Source organism: Aethalodelphis obliquidens, unplaced genomic scaffold (genome assembly GCF_003676395.1).
Source record: "Aethalodelphis obliquidens isolate GAN/ISIS:26980383/991018 unplaced genomic scaffold, ASM367639v1 scaffold33, whole genome shotgun sequence".
NCBI classification, from domain to species: Eukaryota; Metazoa; Chordata; class Mammalia; order Artiodactyla; family Delphinidae; genus Aethalodelphis; species Aethalodelphis obliquidens.
The window spans coordinates 6846147-6864563 of record NW_020837977.1 but is presented as its reverse complement, the minus strand read 5'-3'; the positions used below and the strand labels follow the sequence as shown (position 1 = coordinate 6864563).

The 18417-nt window shown below is 41.7% G+C and overlaps 1 protein-coding gene across 11 annotated transcripts in view; it reads right to left on the bottom strand.

The window, feature by feature from the left end:
- NCOA2 (nuclear receptor coactivator 2) overlaps positions 1–18417 on the bottom strand; it is a 273875-nt gene that overhangs the window by 76396 nt on the left and 179062 nt on the right. For all 11 annotated transcript variants that reach the window (XM_027127937.1, XM_027127938.1, XM_027127928.1 and 8 more), the window contains one exon: positions 15822–15994. In XM_027127937.1, coding sequence (XP_026983738.1) covers positions 15822–15994 — 173 coding nt within the window. The remainder of the gene's footprint in view (positions 1–15821; positions 15995–18417) is intronic.

The window sequence follows — 18417 nt, the reverse complement described above, 5'->3', positions numbered from 1 at the left end:
TAAGCTTCTTGGCCAGTGGAGGCCTGGAGGGGGAAGGGTCCAGGAGAGCCTCCCAGGGCAGAAAGGAAGGAAGAGGCAACCATGCTCCAGGCCTCTGGAAATCCAGGATCCTCCCAGGAAATACACGCATGTGTTGACTGATTAGCCTCTACAGTACCCTTCACCCTGTAATAAATATCGGGTCAGTGGTTCCCACCTTTTGGGGTAAGAGAGCTCTTTTTTAATATCAATAATGTCCATGGAGCCTTACAGGACAGTTATCTATGCTTGAAATGACATATAACAGAAAGGAAAGGTTACAATAAATTTAGTAATGCTTCTAAAAAAAACCTGTACCCTATTTATCACTACACCATCACTATAAATTTAAAACACAGCTGTATATACCTCATATATTAAGAACTATTCTAGTTAGAAGCATTATTGGTTACGATAGGCTTTATGGAACTAGTCCAGGAATCTCATCACCAAAACTGTATTGTTTTGATGGAAAATATCCTCCATTCCAAACAATTAACTTACAAATAAATCTTAGGGGAAAAAATGGTTTTTAAAGTTCAAAGTTCTGTGATAATATTTATGATATTTATTAATGAGTCCCTGGATTTAGGGACAGTGTTTTGCTTCTCTTTATATCTCTGGTAACTCTCACAGTATGTGGCATATAGAGGGCATCCAGATATAATCGTGAGTTAATAAGAAATCATCATGTTTAAGTATAGTCGTGGCATGGTCCCTGGTCATTTCCAGACTACACCATTGGAATATATTTCATGTGGTGCTACTTCAAACAGACACAATAGTTAATGATGGTCCTTAATTGCTTTCTTTCTTTCTTCCCTCCACTATTCTATTCATACCTTCTTGACGCATCCGAAGAAAATCTGAATTTCATGTTGCTTTCACATTTTCTCTAAACTCTAGTTTTTGGCAATTATTTTATATAAACACTTATTAAGCATCTCATATGTGCAAGGCTTAGGGGAAGGATATAAAAATGAACAAGCTGGGAATTCCCTGGTGGTACAGTGGTTAGGACTGGGTGCTTTCACTGCTGAAGGTCTGGGCTCAGTCCCTGTTCAGGGAACTAAGATCTCTCAAGCTCTGCTGCAAGGCAAGAAAAGAGAAGAGAAGAGAAGAGAAGAAAAGGGAAGAAAAGGGAAGGGGAGGGGAGGGAAGGGGAGGGAAGGGGAGGGGAGGGGAGGGGAGGGAAGGAAAGAAGGAAGGAAGGAAGGAAGGAGAGAGAGAGAGAGAGAAAGAAAGAAAGAAAGAAAGAAAGAAAGAAAGAAAAAGAACGAACGAACAAGCTATGGTTCTTCCATCAAAGTGTTTACATGGTCACAGGGAGTTGTTTTTTTTTTAAGTTTAAACTATTGTATTACATGCCAAAATGAAATATGTATTTTACCTAACAATGAAAACACCAGGGCTTCCCTGGTGGCGCAGTGGTTGAGAGTCCGCCTGCCGATGCAGGGGACACGGGTTCGTGCCCTGGTCTGGGAAGATCCTACATGCCGCGGAGCAGCTGGGCCCGTGAGCCATGGCCGCTGAGCCTGCACGTTTGGAGCCTGTGCTCCGCAACGGGAGAGGCCACAGCAGTGAGAGGCCCACGTACTGCAAAAAAAAAAAAAAAACACCAGCTGTGCAGCTTTGAGTTAAAGAGTAATTAAGGCTTCAGGTCTGCCTAGAAGAATGGCTAGACAGGTAATAGCAGGTGAAAAACCCAGAATGGTGAGACCAGATGGTGGAGGGTCTCGAACACCATGTGAAGACATTTTACTTTATTTTGTAGGCAGAAGAGGTTCACCGAAAGTTTTCGTAACAAGAGTTACACATCTAACACATTTTTAGGAAATCAATGTTGGTAGCAGTGGGGATGAACTATAGAAGGTAGAGAAGCAGAGACGAGTTAAGGTAACAAAAGATGACTTAAAATAGGGTGCTGAGAATAAAAATGGGAAATATAAGGGGTGGAGATATCACAGGACATGGTGAGGACCTGACAGAGCTGACTGGCTGGCTGCATATGGTGAAGAGGGAGAGGACGTCGATGTGACCAGGACCCAGGTTTCTAGCCTAGATGAGCACAAAACAGGTGGTGCTGCCATGGCCCGAGACTGAGCACAGGGAACCGGACACGCCATTCTGTTCAGGAGGCAGAGGAGAGACTGAGCTGTCTGGGATATGGGGCGCCCAGGGGCGATGCCTGACAGGTGGCTGGAAATCGGGATGCGGGATGAAATGGCAAGGTCTGGGGAGCGGGGACTGGGAAAGGCCCTCACTGGGCATCTGTGCAATGAGAGGCACGGAAAGGCCTGGGATCTAAAGCTGACAGGATGGAGCACAGATGTGAAAGCTGAAGGCTGGAAACCGGTAAAACCGAAGAAGGAAGGGATTTAGTTGGGGACAGAAAGAAGGTCAAGAGATAGATGAGGAAGGGAAGCCAGTGAAGGAACGCGGAGAGAGTACAGACCAGAAGTAGAAGCGTTTTGAGGACAGCTGGTCAACAGTGACACAGCGACTTAAGTGTACACTTGAAAGTGGTAAAAATTTTATGTTATGTATATTTTACCACAATAAAAAATGGTTAAATTAAAATCAATTCTCAGGTTAAAGTTAATTGGTATCCAGAGTCTTTAATCAATAAGTTATTATAAGCACATTGTGAATTAGCGTTCACTGTCGCATTCTTAGTAAACAAAATAGGATTCAAGATCTGATGTGCTGATAAGATTAACTCTGGACTAAAAGCTAACTAACAACTGTAATAAGCCTCAAAACTGCAGAAGGCCAGTTTTCACTCAACTCTGCACTTGCGGGAAAGCATAAGCTGTAAGGGTCTCCGTTTCTTACCAGCAAAGTTAAGAGGAAGAACACGATCATTCTTTTCCTGGAATTATTACTTTGAAAACATTGGGCAGGGGTGACAGAAAAGATGAGAGGATTAAAAATGGACTCCTACACTTATTAGGAGAGATAAATGACTCAGTAATTAGGAAAAGGTGAACATTTTCTAAGTAGAAATGAACTAAAATATTTCAGAGTGAACAACAGTCATAAGAGGAGGAAAGAATTGGGAATTGCCTCGATCTGCCCACCCCACAACTACAGACAAACAGGTAACAAGTCGGATCTATGAAGGCCATACTTCTTCCTTGCCTGGAACCTATATAAAGAGGTTTAATGTAAAAGGCTTCAGGGAAAGAAACATTCTTTAGGGCAATGTGAGAACTGGCTAAAACGAGGGAAAATGTCTAAAAGGGAAATCTCAATGCCATTGTGTTTTTTCTCATTTTCTTACTGATTTCAGATTTGCCTCAAGAGATCTTCCTTCTTGTACCTCAGAAGCTCCTCCCCATATGCTCAGCTTTTATGGTTATGTTTGGTGCCCTAAACTATTCAGCAATATATGATACTAAGATACTTGACTATAAAGGCATTCAGTGATGTCACATGGAATTAGATACTTATTCTTTTCAAAGTGTCTCCTTGCAAAAGATACTCAATGTCGTTAATCATCAGGGAAATGTAAATCAAAACCACAATATCACCTCACACTCATTAGGGTGGCCACTAGCAAAAAACCAGAAAATAACAAGTGCTGGTAAGGATGTGGAGAAATTAGACCACTTCTGCACCATTGGGAGGATTATAAAATGGTGCAGATACTATGGAAAACAGTATGGAGGTTCCTCAAAAAATTAAAAATAGAACCACTATATGACACAGCGACCACCCTGCTGGGTATATATATTCAAAGGTATCGAAAACAAGATCTCGAAGAGATATTTGTGTATCTACATTCACTACGGCATTATTCACAATGGCCAAGATGTGGCAGGAACCTTAATGTCCAGTGACGGATGAATGGGTAAAGAAAATGTGGTATATACATAAAATGGAATATTATTCAGCCTTTGGAAAGAAGAAAACCCTATCATATGGTATAGCATGGCTGAACCTTGAGGATACTATGCTAAGTTAAATACGCCAACCACAAAGACATAAATACTACATGATTCCACTTATTCATAAGGTATCTAAAGTAATCAGAGTTACAGAAACAGAAAGCAGAAGGTGGCTGCCAGCAGTTGTGGGGAGGGGAAATGGCAGCTGGTCAATGGGAATAGAGTTTCCATCACACAAGACGAAAGATTTCTAAGTCTGTTGTACAACAGTGTGCACACAATTAACAATGCAACAATGTACACTTAAAAATTGTTAACAGGGTAAGATTATGTTATATACTTTTTGCCACAATTAAAACCTCATCAAACCAGAAAAAAAAAAAGTCTCCTTGGAAGGACCTATTAAAATAGTTGCCTGTATAACAATTTATTACTGTATAATCCATCTCAGTCTGAAAAGTAACTGAAAGACAGTCAGTAACTGAAAGACTGAAAGTAACACAAAGACAGTCACATTTCCCTCTTCCTCATTCTACCAGTGCAACAGGTTGGAGAAACAAACAAAACCCATAAAACAAAAAAACTAAGAAAAATCTACTTTAAAGCCTAAATCAACCAGAGAATGACAATAAAAAGAAGAGTCAAATAGTGGTATTTATGCTCTATATTTTTAATCTATTCCTATATTAAAATCACTACACATAAACTTGATTGTATTCAGCCACTTCTAATCTTAAATAGTGAATTATACACAGACACACACACACACACACACACACACAGAGTAAATTATAATTGGAAACTCTTGTTATCTTCTCCTTACAACACTCCAAATATTTAATTCATTTCTCAAAAATTACATCATTCTTGCACCCCAATGTTCACAGCAGCACTATTTATAATAGCCAAGACATGGAAGCAACCTAAATGTCCATTGACAGATGAATGGAAAAAGAAGATACGATACATATATACAATGGAATATTACTCAGCCATAAAAAAGAACGAAATAATGCCATATGCAGTAACATGGATGGGCCCAGAGATTATCATACTAAGTGAAGTAAGTCAGAAAGAGAAAGCCAAATATCATATGATATCCCTTATATGTGGAATCTAAAAAAGTGATACAAATGAACTTATTTACAAAACAGAAATAGACTCACAGACATAGAAAACAAATTTATGGTTACCAAAGGGGAAGGGGTGGGTAAATTAGGAGTTTGGGATTAACAAATACACACTACTATATATAAAATAGATAAACAGCAAAGACCTACTGTATAGCACAGGGAGCTATATTCAATATCTTGTAATGACCTATAATGGAAAAGAATGTGAAAAAGAATGGATATATGTATCTGTATAACTGAATCACTTTGCTGTACACCTGAAACTAACACAACACTGTAAGCTATCACAACACTGTAATTTACACCTGAAACTAACACAACACTGTAATATACTTCAATTTTAAAAATTACATCATTCTTCAAACTAAGAATGAATAGATGTAAACTTTAGCTCATGGAAATTTAAACGCATATGACAAAATCTTTAGATATAAGTTGTTTCAAAACCAATATATCCAGTATCTGCACAGCACTAGTATAAAGTGTGACTATGCTTTCTGTTTGTTATATATTTTAGTCGGATACAATATGTCTATTTAAAAGCGTTAGGGAAAATATTCCATGTTAATTAAAGATCATAATAAAAATAATTATTAAGAAGTATAAAAAAACTCAGCACTCCCTCAGGATTTCAAAATATACTCTAGTTGACAAGCTACGTAGATCTGTCAGCCTTATCTTCTCTTAAGATAAGGAGCTAAACTTAACCAGAGTCTATGAAAGTTAAAAGTTCACCACCCAAATGTTCCTTAAGACACAAGTGCACTTTAAGGAGACAAACTAAAATACTGTAAATACTATTTGTGGGCTTCCCTGGTGGCACAGTGGTTAAGAATCCATCTGCTAATGCAAGGCATACGGGTTTGAGCCCTGGTCCGGGAAGATCCACATGCCGCGGAGCAACTAAGCCTGTGCACCACAACTACTGAGCCCACGAGCCACAACTACTGAAGCCCGCACGCCTAGAGCCCATGCTCCTCAACAAGAGAAGCCACCGCAGTAAGAAGCCCACGCACCACAATGAAGAGTAGCCCCCGCTCGCCGCAACTAGAGAAAGCCCGTGCACAGCAACAAAGACCCAACGCAGCCAAAAATAAAAAAATAAATAAATTTGTTTAAAAAAAAAGTATAAAAAAATACTATTTGTTACAAGAGAAGTTGTAATTTATCAACCCTATATAAGAAAGAGAATGTACTCACCCAATTGTTAGAATAAAAACTTCAAGTTCTTTAATTTAGGGTGCTCTTTCCCCCCAATATAAAGCCATCATACAAGGCTAGATGAAGGCTGGCATCAGAAAAATGTGAGATATTTATTTTATATAAGACAAACACTGTGCTCAGAACTGCGGCAGGTGTGAGTGATGCGTTAGATACAATCTCTGCCATCAAGGAGTCTGTCATTCAACTGGGGAAGAAAAAGAAAAGCCCACAAAAAACCTCATCAGAATAAGATTAGATAGTACAAGAAATGATAGGAGATTCAAAGGACATGAGTCTATATTGTTTGGGAATTAAGAAGTTCTTTGTTTAAAAAAGCAGCATTTGAGATGGGCCCTGAAGAAGGAACAGCAGGACTCTAATGGGAACAGACAGAAACAGGGAAAGGGAGGCATTCCAGAAAGGGAGGAAAGAGTACCAATGACACAAAAGAAAAAACACACAAGTCTGGGTTAGCAACAATTCGCAACAGGGTAGGTCTTAGGGTAGACACACTGATGAGATGGGATACAGGAACACAGCACTGGGCCAAACGGGTCAGACGTGGGGTGTTGAAGGGCCCTGGCCACTGGATGTTCCATCCTCATCCAGCCTGGATGCCTTCTCACAGTACTCTATAAACCTACCCCACCCCAGTGGCCTATTAAAGGTGGGTAGTGGTCAATCAGCTGAGGGGGAAGGAGAGAGAAGCATTCCAGGCAGCAGGCACGGAGGCCAGGAAATGCGTGCAGTGGACTTGCCAGCATACCCTGTAGGCGAGGGGATGTAAGTTCAGGGGGTTTGTGGGGTAGAGCAAGGGGGAGTATGGCACGACCGGGGACAGACCACAGAGGGACCTGGATGCTGCGGTGAGGTTCTTCCTTTGGACTTTATCACAGTCTCCTGGCAGTCAGTGAAGCTGGGGCAGAAGGATCAACCTGGCGTCCTTTCAGGGGGGGTTCCTTGAGTATCTTCAGCCGATTCTCGCGGAGGAAAGGCCTGGTATTGCTCCCTTGTGCACAGTGGAAGATGCAGACACTCCCAAGCCCCGAGCGGTAGCAGAGGCAGCAGGGGCGGTGGCAGCGTACTGACTGCACCTCCCATGGACCACTCAGGGGAGGGCCCACATGGGGGGCGGGCGGGGCGCGCTCAGCCCAAGGGCCCTTATCTACGTGCCCACAGCTGCCAAATGACTGTGCTTTTAACTCATTAGTGAAAACGCCATAAGAAACTATAAAATTTTATATTTAAAAATGTCTGTACCTTTGTGTTTGAACTTGCACACGCATGCTTCTGAGTATGTTTACCAGCCTTCTCTATCTGCCAGGCTCTCTATTGGTCTTTGCGGGTGTTACTGCCTTTTTTTTTTTTTCCCCTGTACGCGGGCCTCTCATTGTTGTGGCCTCTCCCGTTGTGGAGCACAGGCTCCGGACGCGCAGGTTCAGCAGCCACGGCTCACGGGCCCAGCCGCTCCGCGGCATGTGGGATCTTCCCGGACCGGGGCACGAACCCGTGTCCCCTGCATCGGCAGGCGGACTCTCAACCACTGCGCCACCAGGGAAGCCCCCTTACTGCCTTTTTATCTGTCGTTTTCCCCCTTCACTTCCTCCTGCTCCTTTTAAGTCCCCTCAACAAGTTATAAAAAGAAATGAAAGGCTTTTTATTTTTTTTAAACATTTTTTGATGTGGACCAATTTTAAAGTCTTTACTGAATTTGTCACAACATTGCTTCTGTTTTATGTTTTGGTTTTTTGGCTCCAAGGCACGTGGGATCTCAGCTCCCCGACCGCGGATGGAACCTGCAGCCCCTGCATTGGAAGGCGAAGTCTTAACCACTGGACCGCCAGGGAAGTCCTATGAAAGTCTTTTGAAATAAAGTATTGTTTCTTGTTACAGATGAATGAGACATTTTATTGTTCTCATGTTTTCACTTAGTTTTTTTTTTCTTCTTCTTCTTGTTTCTTTAGTTATGTGCCTTCCACTCCCCGCCCCCAGGAATCAGCCACATTTGGGGAAAAAAAAAAAAAAGTCTCCCCTTCCTAGTACAGGGTATCTCTAGAGTCTGGAGACCATAGTAGGTGACGTCAAGTGAACTCTGCTGGAGATAGTTAAGAGTTTCTCATTTTATATCACCTTCTCCAAATTTCAAAATTGCTTATGGTCCTGTGCTGACTGTCCCATTTGGTTCTGACCTGCCCTTTTCAGCCTCAAATCCAACCAAATGCTTCAATCCATCTTACCACATCTTATTGTAGCTGAACAGTCCGACTTTGCACACACCGGTGCCACGGAGGGCTCCTGTGCCTTTGCTCGGGTTCCTCTGCTCCCTGTTGGAATGTCTCTCTCCTTCCCCCGGCCCCTACTCTCTCACCTATTAAATCTTACACTTATAGCAAGGCCCACGTCAACTTTACTGTCCTCCTTGAAGCCTGTGCTAACATCGGTAATTACACTTATTCCCACTGTCCCTGTGTTCCACAGCTGCCTGTGTACCAGCGGACTTCCCTCCAAATGAGTGAACGCTTCAAGGAAAAGAACCAAGTACTTACTGACTGCTGGATTCCTTCCCCCTTAGTGAATGCACAGTATGCCCTGCATATAGTATTTACTCAGTAAAAATTTTATGGAATGAATGTTTGCTCTTGAATGAAATCAATACACACAGCAGGGTGTCAGAATTTCTTTTCCTATCAGTACAAGGTGAGCAAGAAAGCAAGCGATGCCTAACTTCTATTAGAGTGTGGAAGCCAGTTTAAGTCTTGAAATGAGAGCTCATGTCATAAATTGTTAAAATCCTAAAGCATTAGAGCACATTAAATTATTTAAATCCTCTTCATCTGAAAGCTGTTAAATACAAAAAAACTTCCATATACTTAGGGAAAAAAACCAAAAAACAAAAAACCCCACACCAAGGGGCTCCTAGGAGGAACGAAAGCAAGAATTCCACCCTGCTCACTCATTTTAAGGATTTCATTAATAGTATGAGCCATTAATCCACATGAAAATATGAAAGTGAACTATATGCATACCAGTGGGAAAGTATTTTATTTTCATTAAGAACGGCAATGTCAAGGACATATTGCTGATCACAGGTGATATTCTCAAACAAGGAAATAAAATTTGCTTTATCTCTAGATGCATGGAACCCTGTAACAGTTTCAAATCTTCAAGAATAAGCTAGGGCCGGATTCGTTCCTGTGTTGATGTAAGGATGAAATGAAAACTGCCGTGACTCTAGCCCTCTTTAGTTCTCCTTAAAGCAAGGTTCTTGAAAAATGTCACTCAGGTAACAGGGACGAGAAGGAGCCTACAGGGTGCAGCAGGGGCAACAGAGCCGGGGGAAGGGTGCAGACAGGGTCACACCAAGCACATTTTTTTTGGCCATGCCACACAGCTTGCGGGATGATCTTAGTTACCCGACTGGGGACTGAACCTGGGCCCTGGCAGTGAAAGCACCAAGTTCTAACCACTGGACCACAAGGGAACTCCCCAAGCACTACATTTCTGAGTTCTGTCTCTGAATGGATAGTTTTTTGTTTTTTGTTTTTTTTTTTTTTTGCGGTACGCAGGCCTCTCACTGCTGCGGCCTCTCCCGCTGCGGAGCACAGGCTCCGGACGCGCAGGCTCAGCAGCCATGGCTCACGGGCCCAGCCGCTCCGCGGCACGTGGGATCTTCCCGGACCAGGAACCCGTGTCCCCTGCATCGGCAGGCGGACTCTGAACCACTGCGCCACCAGGGAAGCCCTGAATGGATAGTTTTGATAGCTCTGTTTACTTATTTCTGTATTATAATAAAAAGAATCAACATTGTCAGAATATTAAGGTTTACAACCGTAACAGAGAAAACATCCGAAAACGACTTGTTTCCTTATCAATATTGAATCCTTAGCAAGAAAACCTAGATTCATTTGGATGACGACTCCAAGTCCAGATGTCAGAAACCATGGTGAGAAGAGTAATAACTACTGTTGAGTAAGTCTTCTTACCTGCCAAGCACTAGACTAAACCCTTTATAAACACGTTGAACATAGTCTTCACACGAGCAATGTGTAGTGGACATTATCATCCCCTTTTTACAGATTAGGAAGTAAAGGCCCAGAGATGTTGGGCAATTTAGACACTGTCCTACAGTGGTGAAGAGAGAGACTGGGTTCATCTGATTTTAAATAAACCTCATGCTCTTAATAAGCTCATTAGATTGATTAACGTATTCTGCCAATTGTTGGTGCTCGCACTGGTCTATTACACGGTCTACCCTGCCGGCCCACTTTTACATCCGGCTGCCTGACTCTGTCCATTTAATTATCCTCAGCACCTTTAGAAGAATAGGATAAAAAAGAAGTTGACAGTTGAAATTTAAACTATATGGAGTGTATAAAGGGCCACCGATTTTTCTTTCTGTTTTTTTTTTAAACAAACTTAGAATACATATGTCATCCGTCTCCTCCTATTCATTCTCCAACCGATCAAGAGTTAGTACTGTCATAAATACTTGACTAGTAATCCATGACACTGACTTCCGTATGGCTGTATCTACAAGGGCACGCCTACCCTTTCCAGGGCAATGGATGACTCTGCCATCACCCTAAGATTTCATCGCATGGAACATAAACAATGCCTGGAAGCATCACCCCAAAGCCTGATTTACAGATATCCTACCCCTGGAAGGGATCTGATATCGCAGCCCTTCTGCTTACTCTGCTTGGTGACAGCTACTAGTTCACACCTAGGCGTCAGCTTTGAATAATTGAATTTCCATCCCAAGAACTTCATGTATTTAACATGGGGGGAAAAAAAACTGGAAGGAAAAATATAATCTTAATGGGCTCTACATTTTACTCTTATGTGCTAGAATTAGGTTGTTTCCATTGCTATTCCCTTGAATTTTAAAATAATGAGTTCATGAATTTGACGCACCTACATTTACAAGACAACCTCCTATGCCCACCAGTGGTATACTGGGAAATGCTTAAAAACCAGCTCCTTGGGGGAAAAAATAGTAAGCACCATAATGCTGATTACAAATTTTACTAGTACAAAGTATGTGGAGTATATAATTTACAAATGATAATAAAACATACAACACTCTTTACTGTAAATTCCAGACAGCCAATTGATTCTAATAGAATGTTTGTTGATTTTTGCCAAACTCTTGTAGCTAACTTATAATTATAGCTGATGAAAGAATATAGTTCTGACATGAATGTTGTTTGAAATTTTCATTTAAGTTAATAAGACAAAAGTGAAATAATGAAAATACATGATGAAGATATGGAACGTAGAAATTCAATTGTCAGTTTGTAAGTGACTTTTTTGCTGAAGTGGACAATACTTTTTATGTGTGCATGTAATGTCTATCTAATGTTAAAATATTAGATGTTAATTAGAGATTCGCAGTAACCACCACTACCTAGTATTTCTATCATGTAGACACAAGACACAAAAGGCCGCTAGAGCAAAGATAATAGTAAAATGCAGTACAATAATTAGGAAATGATGAGTTTTAGTCTTCCTTACCTTTGTGTTTTTAAATATAATTTAATTGTACATCTAAACAATTTTTAATAATGGCTGTGCTTATCAAGTGGCTTATAAAATTCTTGAAATTTAACAATTGGCTCTCGTTGCTTGATAACCAGTTGACTCCAGCACACCCAGCACACTGCCCCACACCCTCTCTTAAAATACTTATTTTTTGATGCTACGCACAATTGTAGGGGAAATTTACATGTATGAACCAATCTGTAATCCCAATGTTCTCATACTGGCACTACAATCAAAATTAAATCATTAGAATAATCACAATGAGAAACCAGAACGATCTTTTAGGTTGCCTGATTCAACAAGAAATCCCCCCCCGCAAATCTAGCCTGCACCAATGTGAATTTTTGAAATATACCTTTTCATTCTTATTGCTATTCACGTTCAGAAAAATAATAACGAAAGGGTGAAACCAGTTCTCCACTGACTGATAAGTACATCCTATACTCAAATATGCTGCACTGGGCTTCCCTGGTGGTGCAGCGGTTGGGAACCCCCCTGCCATTGCAGGGGACACGGGCTCAGGCCCTGGTCCGGGAGGATCCCACATGCCGAGGAACAACTAAGCCCGTGCGTCACAGCTGCTGAGCCTGCCCTCTGGAGCCCGCGAGCCACCGCAGCGAGAAGCCCGCGCACCACAACGAAGAGTAGCCCCCGTTTGCTCCAACTAGAGAAAGCCTGCGCGCAGCAACAAAGACCCAGTGCAGCCAAGAATAAATGATAATAATAATATAAAGAAAAAAAACTTATGAAAAAATATGCTGCACTAAAGAGGCTTTAAATGAAGTGACAAATGTTTTCCAAACAATACAATTCATTTTAGATTATTATTTTAGAAAAAAGACCAAAAAGTGTTGGGGTAATAGAGGAGAGATACTACCTTAAAGAGGGCAGTAGAAATGTATTAATCATTAGAACTCCCCTCACGTTTCAGTCACTTTATGCTTCAATTTCATTTTTTAAGAGCACAGGAATCGCCATGTATTTTCCATAGGAATTTTTAAATTTAAGTTTCTAGCTAAGGAGTGTGAAACTGGACTCACTAATCCATAATTAAATCATTTGTATTTTTCATATTACTTATTATTCTTCTGTGAAATAGAAGCAATATTAGTCTTCCCAGTTAGGAAAAAAGTTTATTCACTACTTATGACTGTTCTTTGTAAGTTACAGACACCAGATGTTTTCCACATTTACCAGCATCATACCACATAGGAAGAAACACCCCACTTCAATATCAAAAAGCTGGTGTTATGGTTGAATTGCAGACTCTGTGTGCACTTGGTCTGCTACTACAAGGTGCACGGCCGTGTGATGCTCTTGGAGAGCCAGTGTCTACCAAACACAGGTCTCAGAAAGTGCTACAGACAAGGGAGGTTTAATCATTTAGATAGCTGGTACCCCCCCCTCCAAAACCCCATCCTTTAGGCCATTTAAAAAATATCCATCATTCTCTGCCTTAGTTCCCAAGCCTACGGAAACGTGAGGAGCAGCTGATGACCGAGCAGACTCGAGTGAAAGAGCCCATCCTGCCTGGCTGAGCTGCCTGAGCTTTGGACGCTGGCGGGTTCCTTTCACAGGAGCCTGCTTTCCTGACTGTGTAGCCTTTAGTTGCACCTCACGCAACCCAGCTTAACTCTTCAGGACAGTTAGGATTTTATTCAGCCTGATACCTGCGACTGCAATACAAATTAAGTTTGGATGACGCTGTTAAGATGATGGTTGGATTCTATTTACACCGACTGACAGTTGGGTGGGTGGACACACACAGAGGGAGAAGGAAGGGTTCCGATCCGACCTATGTGTTGCTCTTGAACCTTAGCTGGCTGCCAGCTGCTGAGAGAAATCAAGGTGGCTGCACAGAGCTGTTGGTGGATGTGGAGTCCTCTGGCCCCAGAAAAAAATGTGACTATCTTCAAATGACCCTGTAGGGGAGCATATTATTCATAACCATTTCCCCACCTTTTTTCCCCCTGCTTTCCATCTGCAGGAAGAGCTCACTGTATGAAGATCTGAGCATAGGTGAAGAAAAAAGGTGCCTTCCTACTGAATGTGGGAAAGATATTTACTGAATACGTACTAAACGCTTACTGTGATGAGTACTTGCTGGGAGCATTTATGTAGCTCCTAATTTCTTCAACAACCGTGCAACCCAGGTGTTGTGATTGCTAAATTCTATGTGAGGAAACTGAGTCGCAGAGAGAGAAAATAATTTGTCCAGGTTCAAAAAGTCTGTAAGAGACAGAACCAGGATTCATACCTAGCCTCCACCCGACTTGATTCTAAGGTCCCTGTTCTCTCTAAAAAACAATTTATTAAACAAGCAATATTCTTAAAATATTAGATTGGTCGAGAAGTTAAAAGTATACTTGTACTTTCATTTGGGTTTTAACTTCTGCTTCCCTTTTCAAAACACATTACTTTTCAACTTAATGGAAACAATATTGTAAGAGGGAGACGTGACAGGGTTTTTATTGTCGCTGCTTCTTGGGTGGTCGTGGTATGGCGGCCTTGATTACACCCACAGAGAAAGTACGGCAGAGTCCCAGCGTGACACATCTTAACGTGTTTTATGGTTTGAAGGGCGGAATAACCAAGGTTTTGCAAAACTGTAAAACCCTGTGCAAGATCTTGATAGTAAAATACATACACATATAACTGTTTTCAAGTGTGAAAGTTCTACCTAACGTGGGATGCTCACAAAATCGAATCATTCAAAATCTGTAGAAAGGGGCAACAAGAAGCTTAATGATTTCTCCACTGCAACGATACCAGCACCTAGAAATGCAGCAACTTCAAAGCACTGTATCCTTGAATCAGTTATTTCTCCCAAAAATTTTAGGAATATGATTTTATCCATTTGCTGATACCAAACTGAGATTAAACTGAATTGTTGATAACTAGTGAATCTCAAAAGGAACAAAAGGAATAGGAAAGAGATGAAGGCGACTGAGGCATGCAACTGAGTAGAAAGTCCATGAAAGCTGAATGTTACGATGATATAATTTTGATGGAGAAACCAGGAAATACTAACTTTCAGAGCGGGCTGGTGTTAGAAACTGCGTGGTAGATGCTATGTGTATACATTTCAGTTCTTAGAAGACAGAACTATACTTGCAAAGTTCTGGGTTCACATAGCTATAGAGACAAAGACATTATTTTTCTAAAATCTGCCTCTTTTAAATGTTATATAAAAGGCAGAGAAAAAAACGATATGAACTCTAAGAGGATGCATTCAAAAACAGATTACAGGAGATTATTATCTCCTGAAGGAAAGCAGTGTATAAAGACTTCAGGAGCATATACTGGCCCTGGGCACCAAGACGCTGTTCGTACCTGCCTAATACAGATTTTTTTTGGCACTACAAAGTCCAATGTGATTTTTAAAACATTATTTTTTAAAATTTTTTTTCTGTAGGCAAAAATATCAAAGAAGAGAGGCAGAAAATGATCTCAGGAAAAAAAAAAAAAGAGAAAGAAAGAAAATAAAACCCCAGGAAGAAAGCTGTCATGTTCTGTGTTTCAACTTCACAAAAGAATTCTATCTAGAGGTTGAGCCTTTCCAATCTATCTCTTGTCACTCAGGATATGAAACTCTAATTTAGTGGCGTGGCCAGTTGAGGCTACACTTCAATAGGCTGACGAGCTGAAGCAGGAGGTGCTTCACTCCCTTACTTCTGGTTTCCATCCTCGGTTGGCTCCTTACCTGCAAACTACGACAGTCACTTGCTGTGTAAGCTGTTAACAATTCTAAGGCAGGGGAGGAGAATCAGTGGGCACCTGAGTTTCACTAGATGAAAAGTTACATCACCCTGCCTCACCTCGGCCCCCTCCGTCTTCAGGGAATTGTTGAATTTTATATAAAGCCTATTTATAAACCACTGCAAGTGATACCTGCATTCATCTTGCCCTGTGACATCACCTTCTCATCAATAATTTAAACCTAAGAAATGGATTAAAGGGACTCTGAAGGGACTTCTCACACATGGAAAAAGAGAAACCAACTAAACTCTCCAAAATATTCATTCACTCCTCTTACCTTGTTCTTTGATCTGACGAATTTGCTTCACAGTTTCTTTTAAGATTGCACATTTGTCTGGTTTGAAGTTAAAGTTGTCTATATCGTTAAAATTAGCAAAAATCAGCTCTGCAAGTTCTTCAATATATTTATTTTCCTGTTCACGATTACGTTTCTCAGTGCTCCTCTTGGGGCTATTACGAAAAAGATAAGCATGTTAACCAAGTTCTAAAATAAAGAGAGCAAACAAAAGTTACTTATAGAAACATGGAATACTTTGGTGGAAAAAAACCCTCGAATCTGCCCTAAATGTTGCATGTTTTTTTTTTTTTTTGAAATCAAACTTACCCCAGTTGGTAATTACATATTTACCTGTGTGATCATTTGTTCAATGTGTTTCATGTCTCCCACTGGACTTGTAAGCTTCACAAGGGCAAGGACAGGATGATTTGCTCACCTCTGTGCTTAATGCAACGCTTGGTAACAAAGAGGTATCAAATTCATTGTTCAATAAGTAAAGAAGAGTTTTAGAAACATAAGGGAGCTCACGCTTATAAAAATTTATTTAAGATTAATAAAAGAAGGGAAGTTAATCTAGTTAAAATAGGAATAAATAAACTTCAATGATTTTTGATAAAGCACAGCAAAATGATGAAAATAAATTTTTATGATTTCATAGACTTCTTTAGGATGTTCATAATCAAACCCAACGGCCTTTTAAGATAACGTTAAAAACCACAGTACAGCTAGAAACAAAAGCGAAACTGGCCCAGGGTCTTTGTTAACTGTCCAAGCTGAATGACATGCAAAACGTAAATAAATAGTCCAAGTTCGACTTGAGTTTGAGAACGTTAATGGAAGGGAGGGAAAAAATAAAAATTGGCAAGATCTCCTCATCTGAATTTGAGGAAATAGCAAACTCAAAAGTTCCCTTTGGTAATTACAGCATACAATTTTTTGCTCAAGTACGGTAGAGTCCACTGGATGACATTCAAACAATACAATAAATAAGAAAAGCAAGTTGTTTAATGCAGCAGCTCTCTGTATTCTTAATATAAAATTATTTGTATGTAATGCCAATTTATAAAACCTTGTAATGTGTAGTAGACATTCATATGTTTGCCTCTAAATATTAGCTTTATTCTCATGTACTAATAAACCTAAGATAGAACACAATCTCTCCACTTTATAGTGGTTGCACGAGTTGTCCAAGATCACCTAGTGAGTGACTGGTAGAGCAGCGACCAGAATTGGTTTTGCTAAGTCTCATCTTCACTCCTGGCTTCCACCCTATTAATTCCAGGGAAAGGGAGACAGTGGCTGCCATGCGCAGAAGAGCTAAGTTCCCATTCTGAACCTCTCTACCCCCTTCACCTCCTTCCATCACCCCTGCCCCCCAAAGATGCCAACGAAATGACACATGGGTGGGAAGGAGGGGCTGTGCTCCAAGGCCCGGGGGAGGCAGGCGCTGTGTTCATCCCAAGAACCAGCAGAGCACTGGTGAGAGAACAGCCTCCATGTACCAGCTGGCCTCCTCAGCCAGGACCGCCGGGCCCTGAAGGCGGTTTGACAGACAGAAGGCTGAGGCTGGCCAGGAAGGCCCGGAGAACCTACAGGCCACACACAGGAGATGGGGGCTGCGGTGTGGACGGTGGCCTTTTTTTTTTTTTTGCAGTACGTGGGCCTCTCACTGTTGTGGCCTCTCCCGTTGCGGAGCACAGGCTCCGGACGCGCAGGCTCAGCAGACATGGCTCACAGGTCCAGCCGCTCCGCGGCATGTGGGATCCTCCCAGACTGGGGTACGAACCCATGTCCCCTGCATCGGCAGGCGAACTCTCAACCACTGCGCCACCAGGGAAGCCCCATGGACGGTGGCCATTTAAGCTGCTTGTTTTGCTTGGCGACCAGACGAGGAAAACGGAATGGCTTTCTGCTCTTCCTCCTTCTTTTCCTAGTCCTCTTCCCTACCGCTCCTCATGGGATCTTTCTACTGGCCAGGGGACAGAAGTGAGAAGTGGCTGTCTAACTTTTTTTTTTTTTTTTTTTTTTGCGGTACACGGGCCTCTCACTGCTGTGGCCTCTCCCGTTGCGGAGCACAGGCTCCAGACGCGCAGGCTCAGCGGCCATGGCTCACGGGCCCAGCCACTCCGCGGCATGTGGGATCTTCCCGGACTGGGGTACGAACCTGTGTCCCCTGCATCGGCAGGCGGACTCTCAACCACTGAGCCACCAGGGAAGCCCTGCATTTCTCTTAATTGATGACCTCACTCTTCTCTCACCCAATCTGTCCACAGCCTCCCCAGCCAAGGAATATCTCTAAAATAACTTTTTTATGTTAATATCCTTCAATCTCTAGCCATTATTCACAGGATAAAGTACAAACTCACAAATACACCATAGAAAGCCCTTTATGATCCAGCTCCTCCCAACCTGTCCAACCTCATCTTTTCCTGCTTTCTAATATGTGAATTTCCTCCTTCTCTCAAAGCTCTCCCCCGCTGTACTCCCCCAGCACCCTGTCCATACCTCTAATAATATGGCTTCCCATTGGATGAGAAATGGCTTTCACGGGGCCCCCTCTGCAGCAGGCACCTACTCTTTTTGCCTGTGCAGAGTC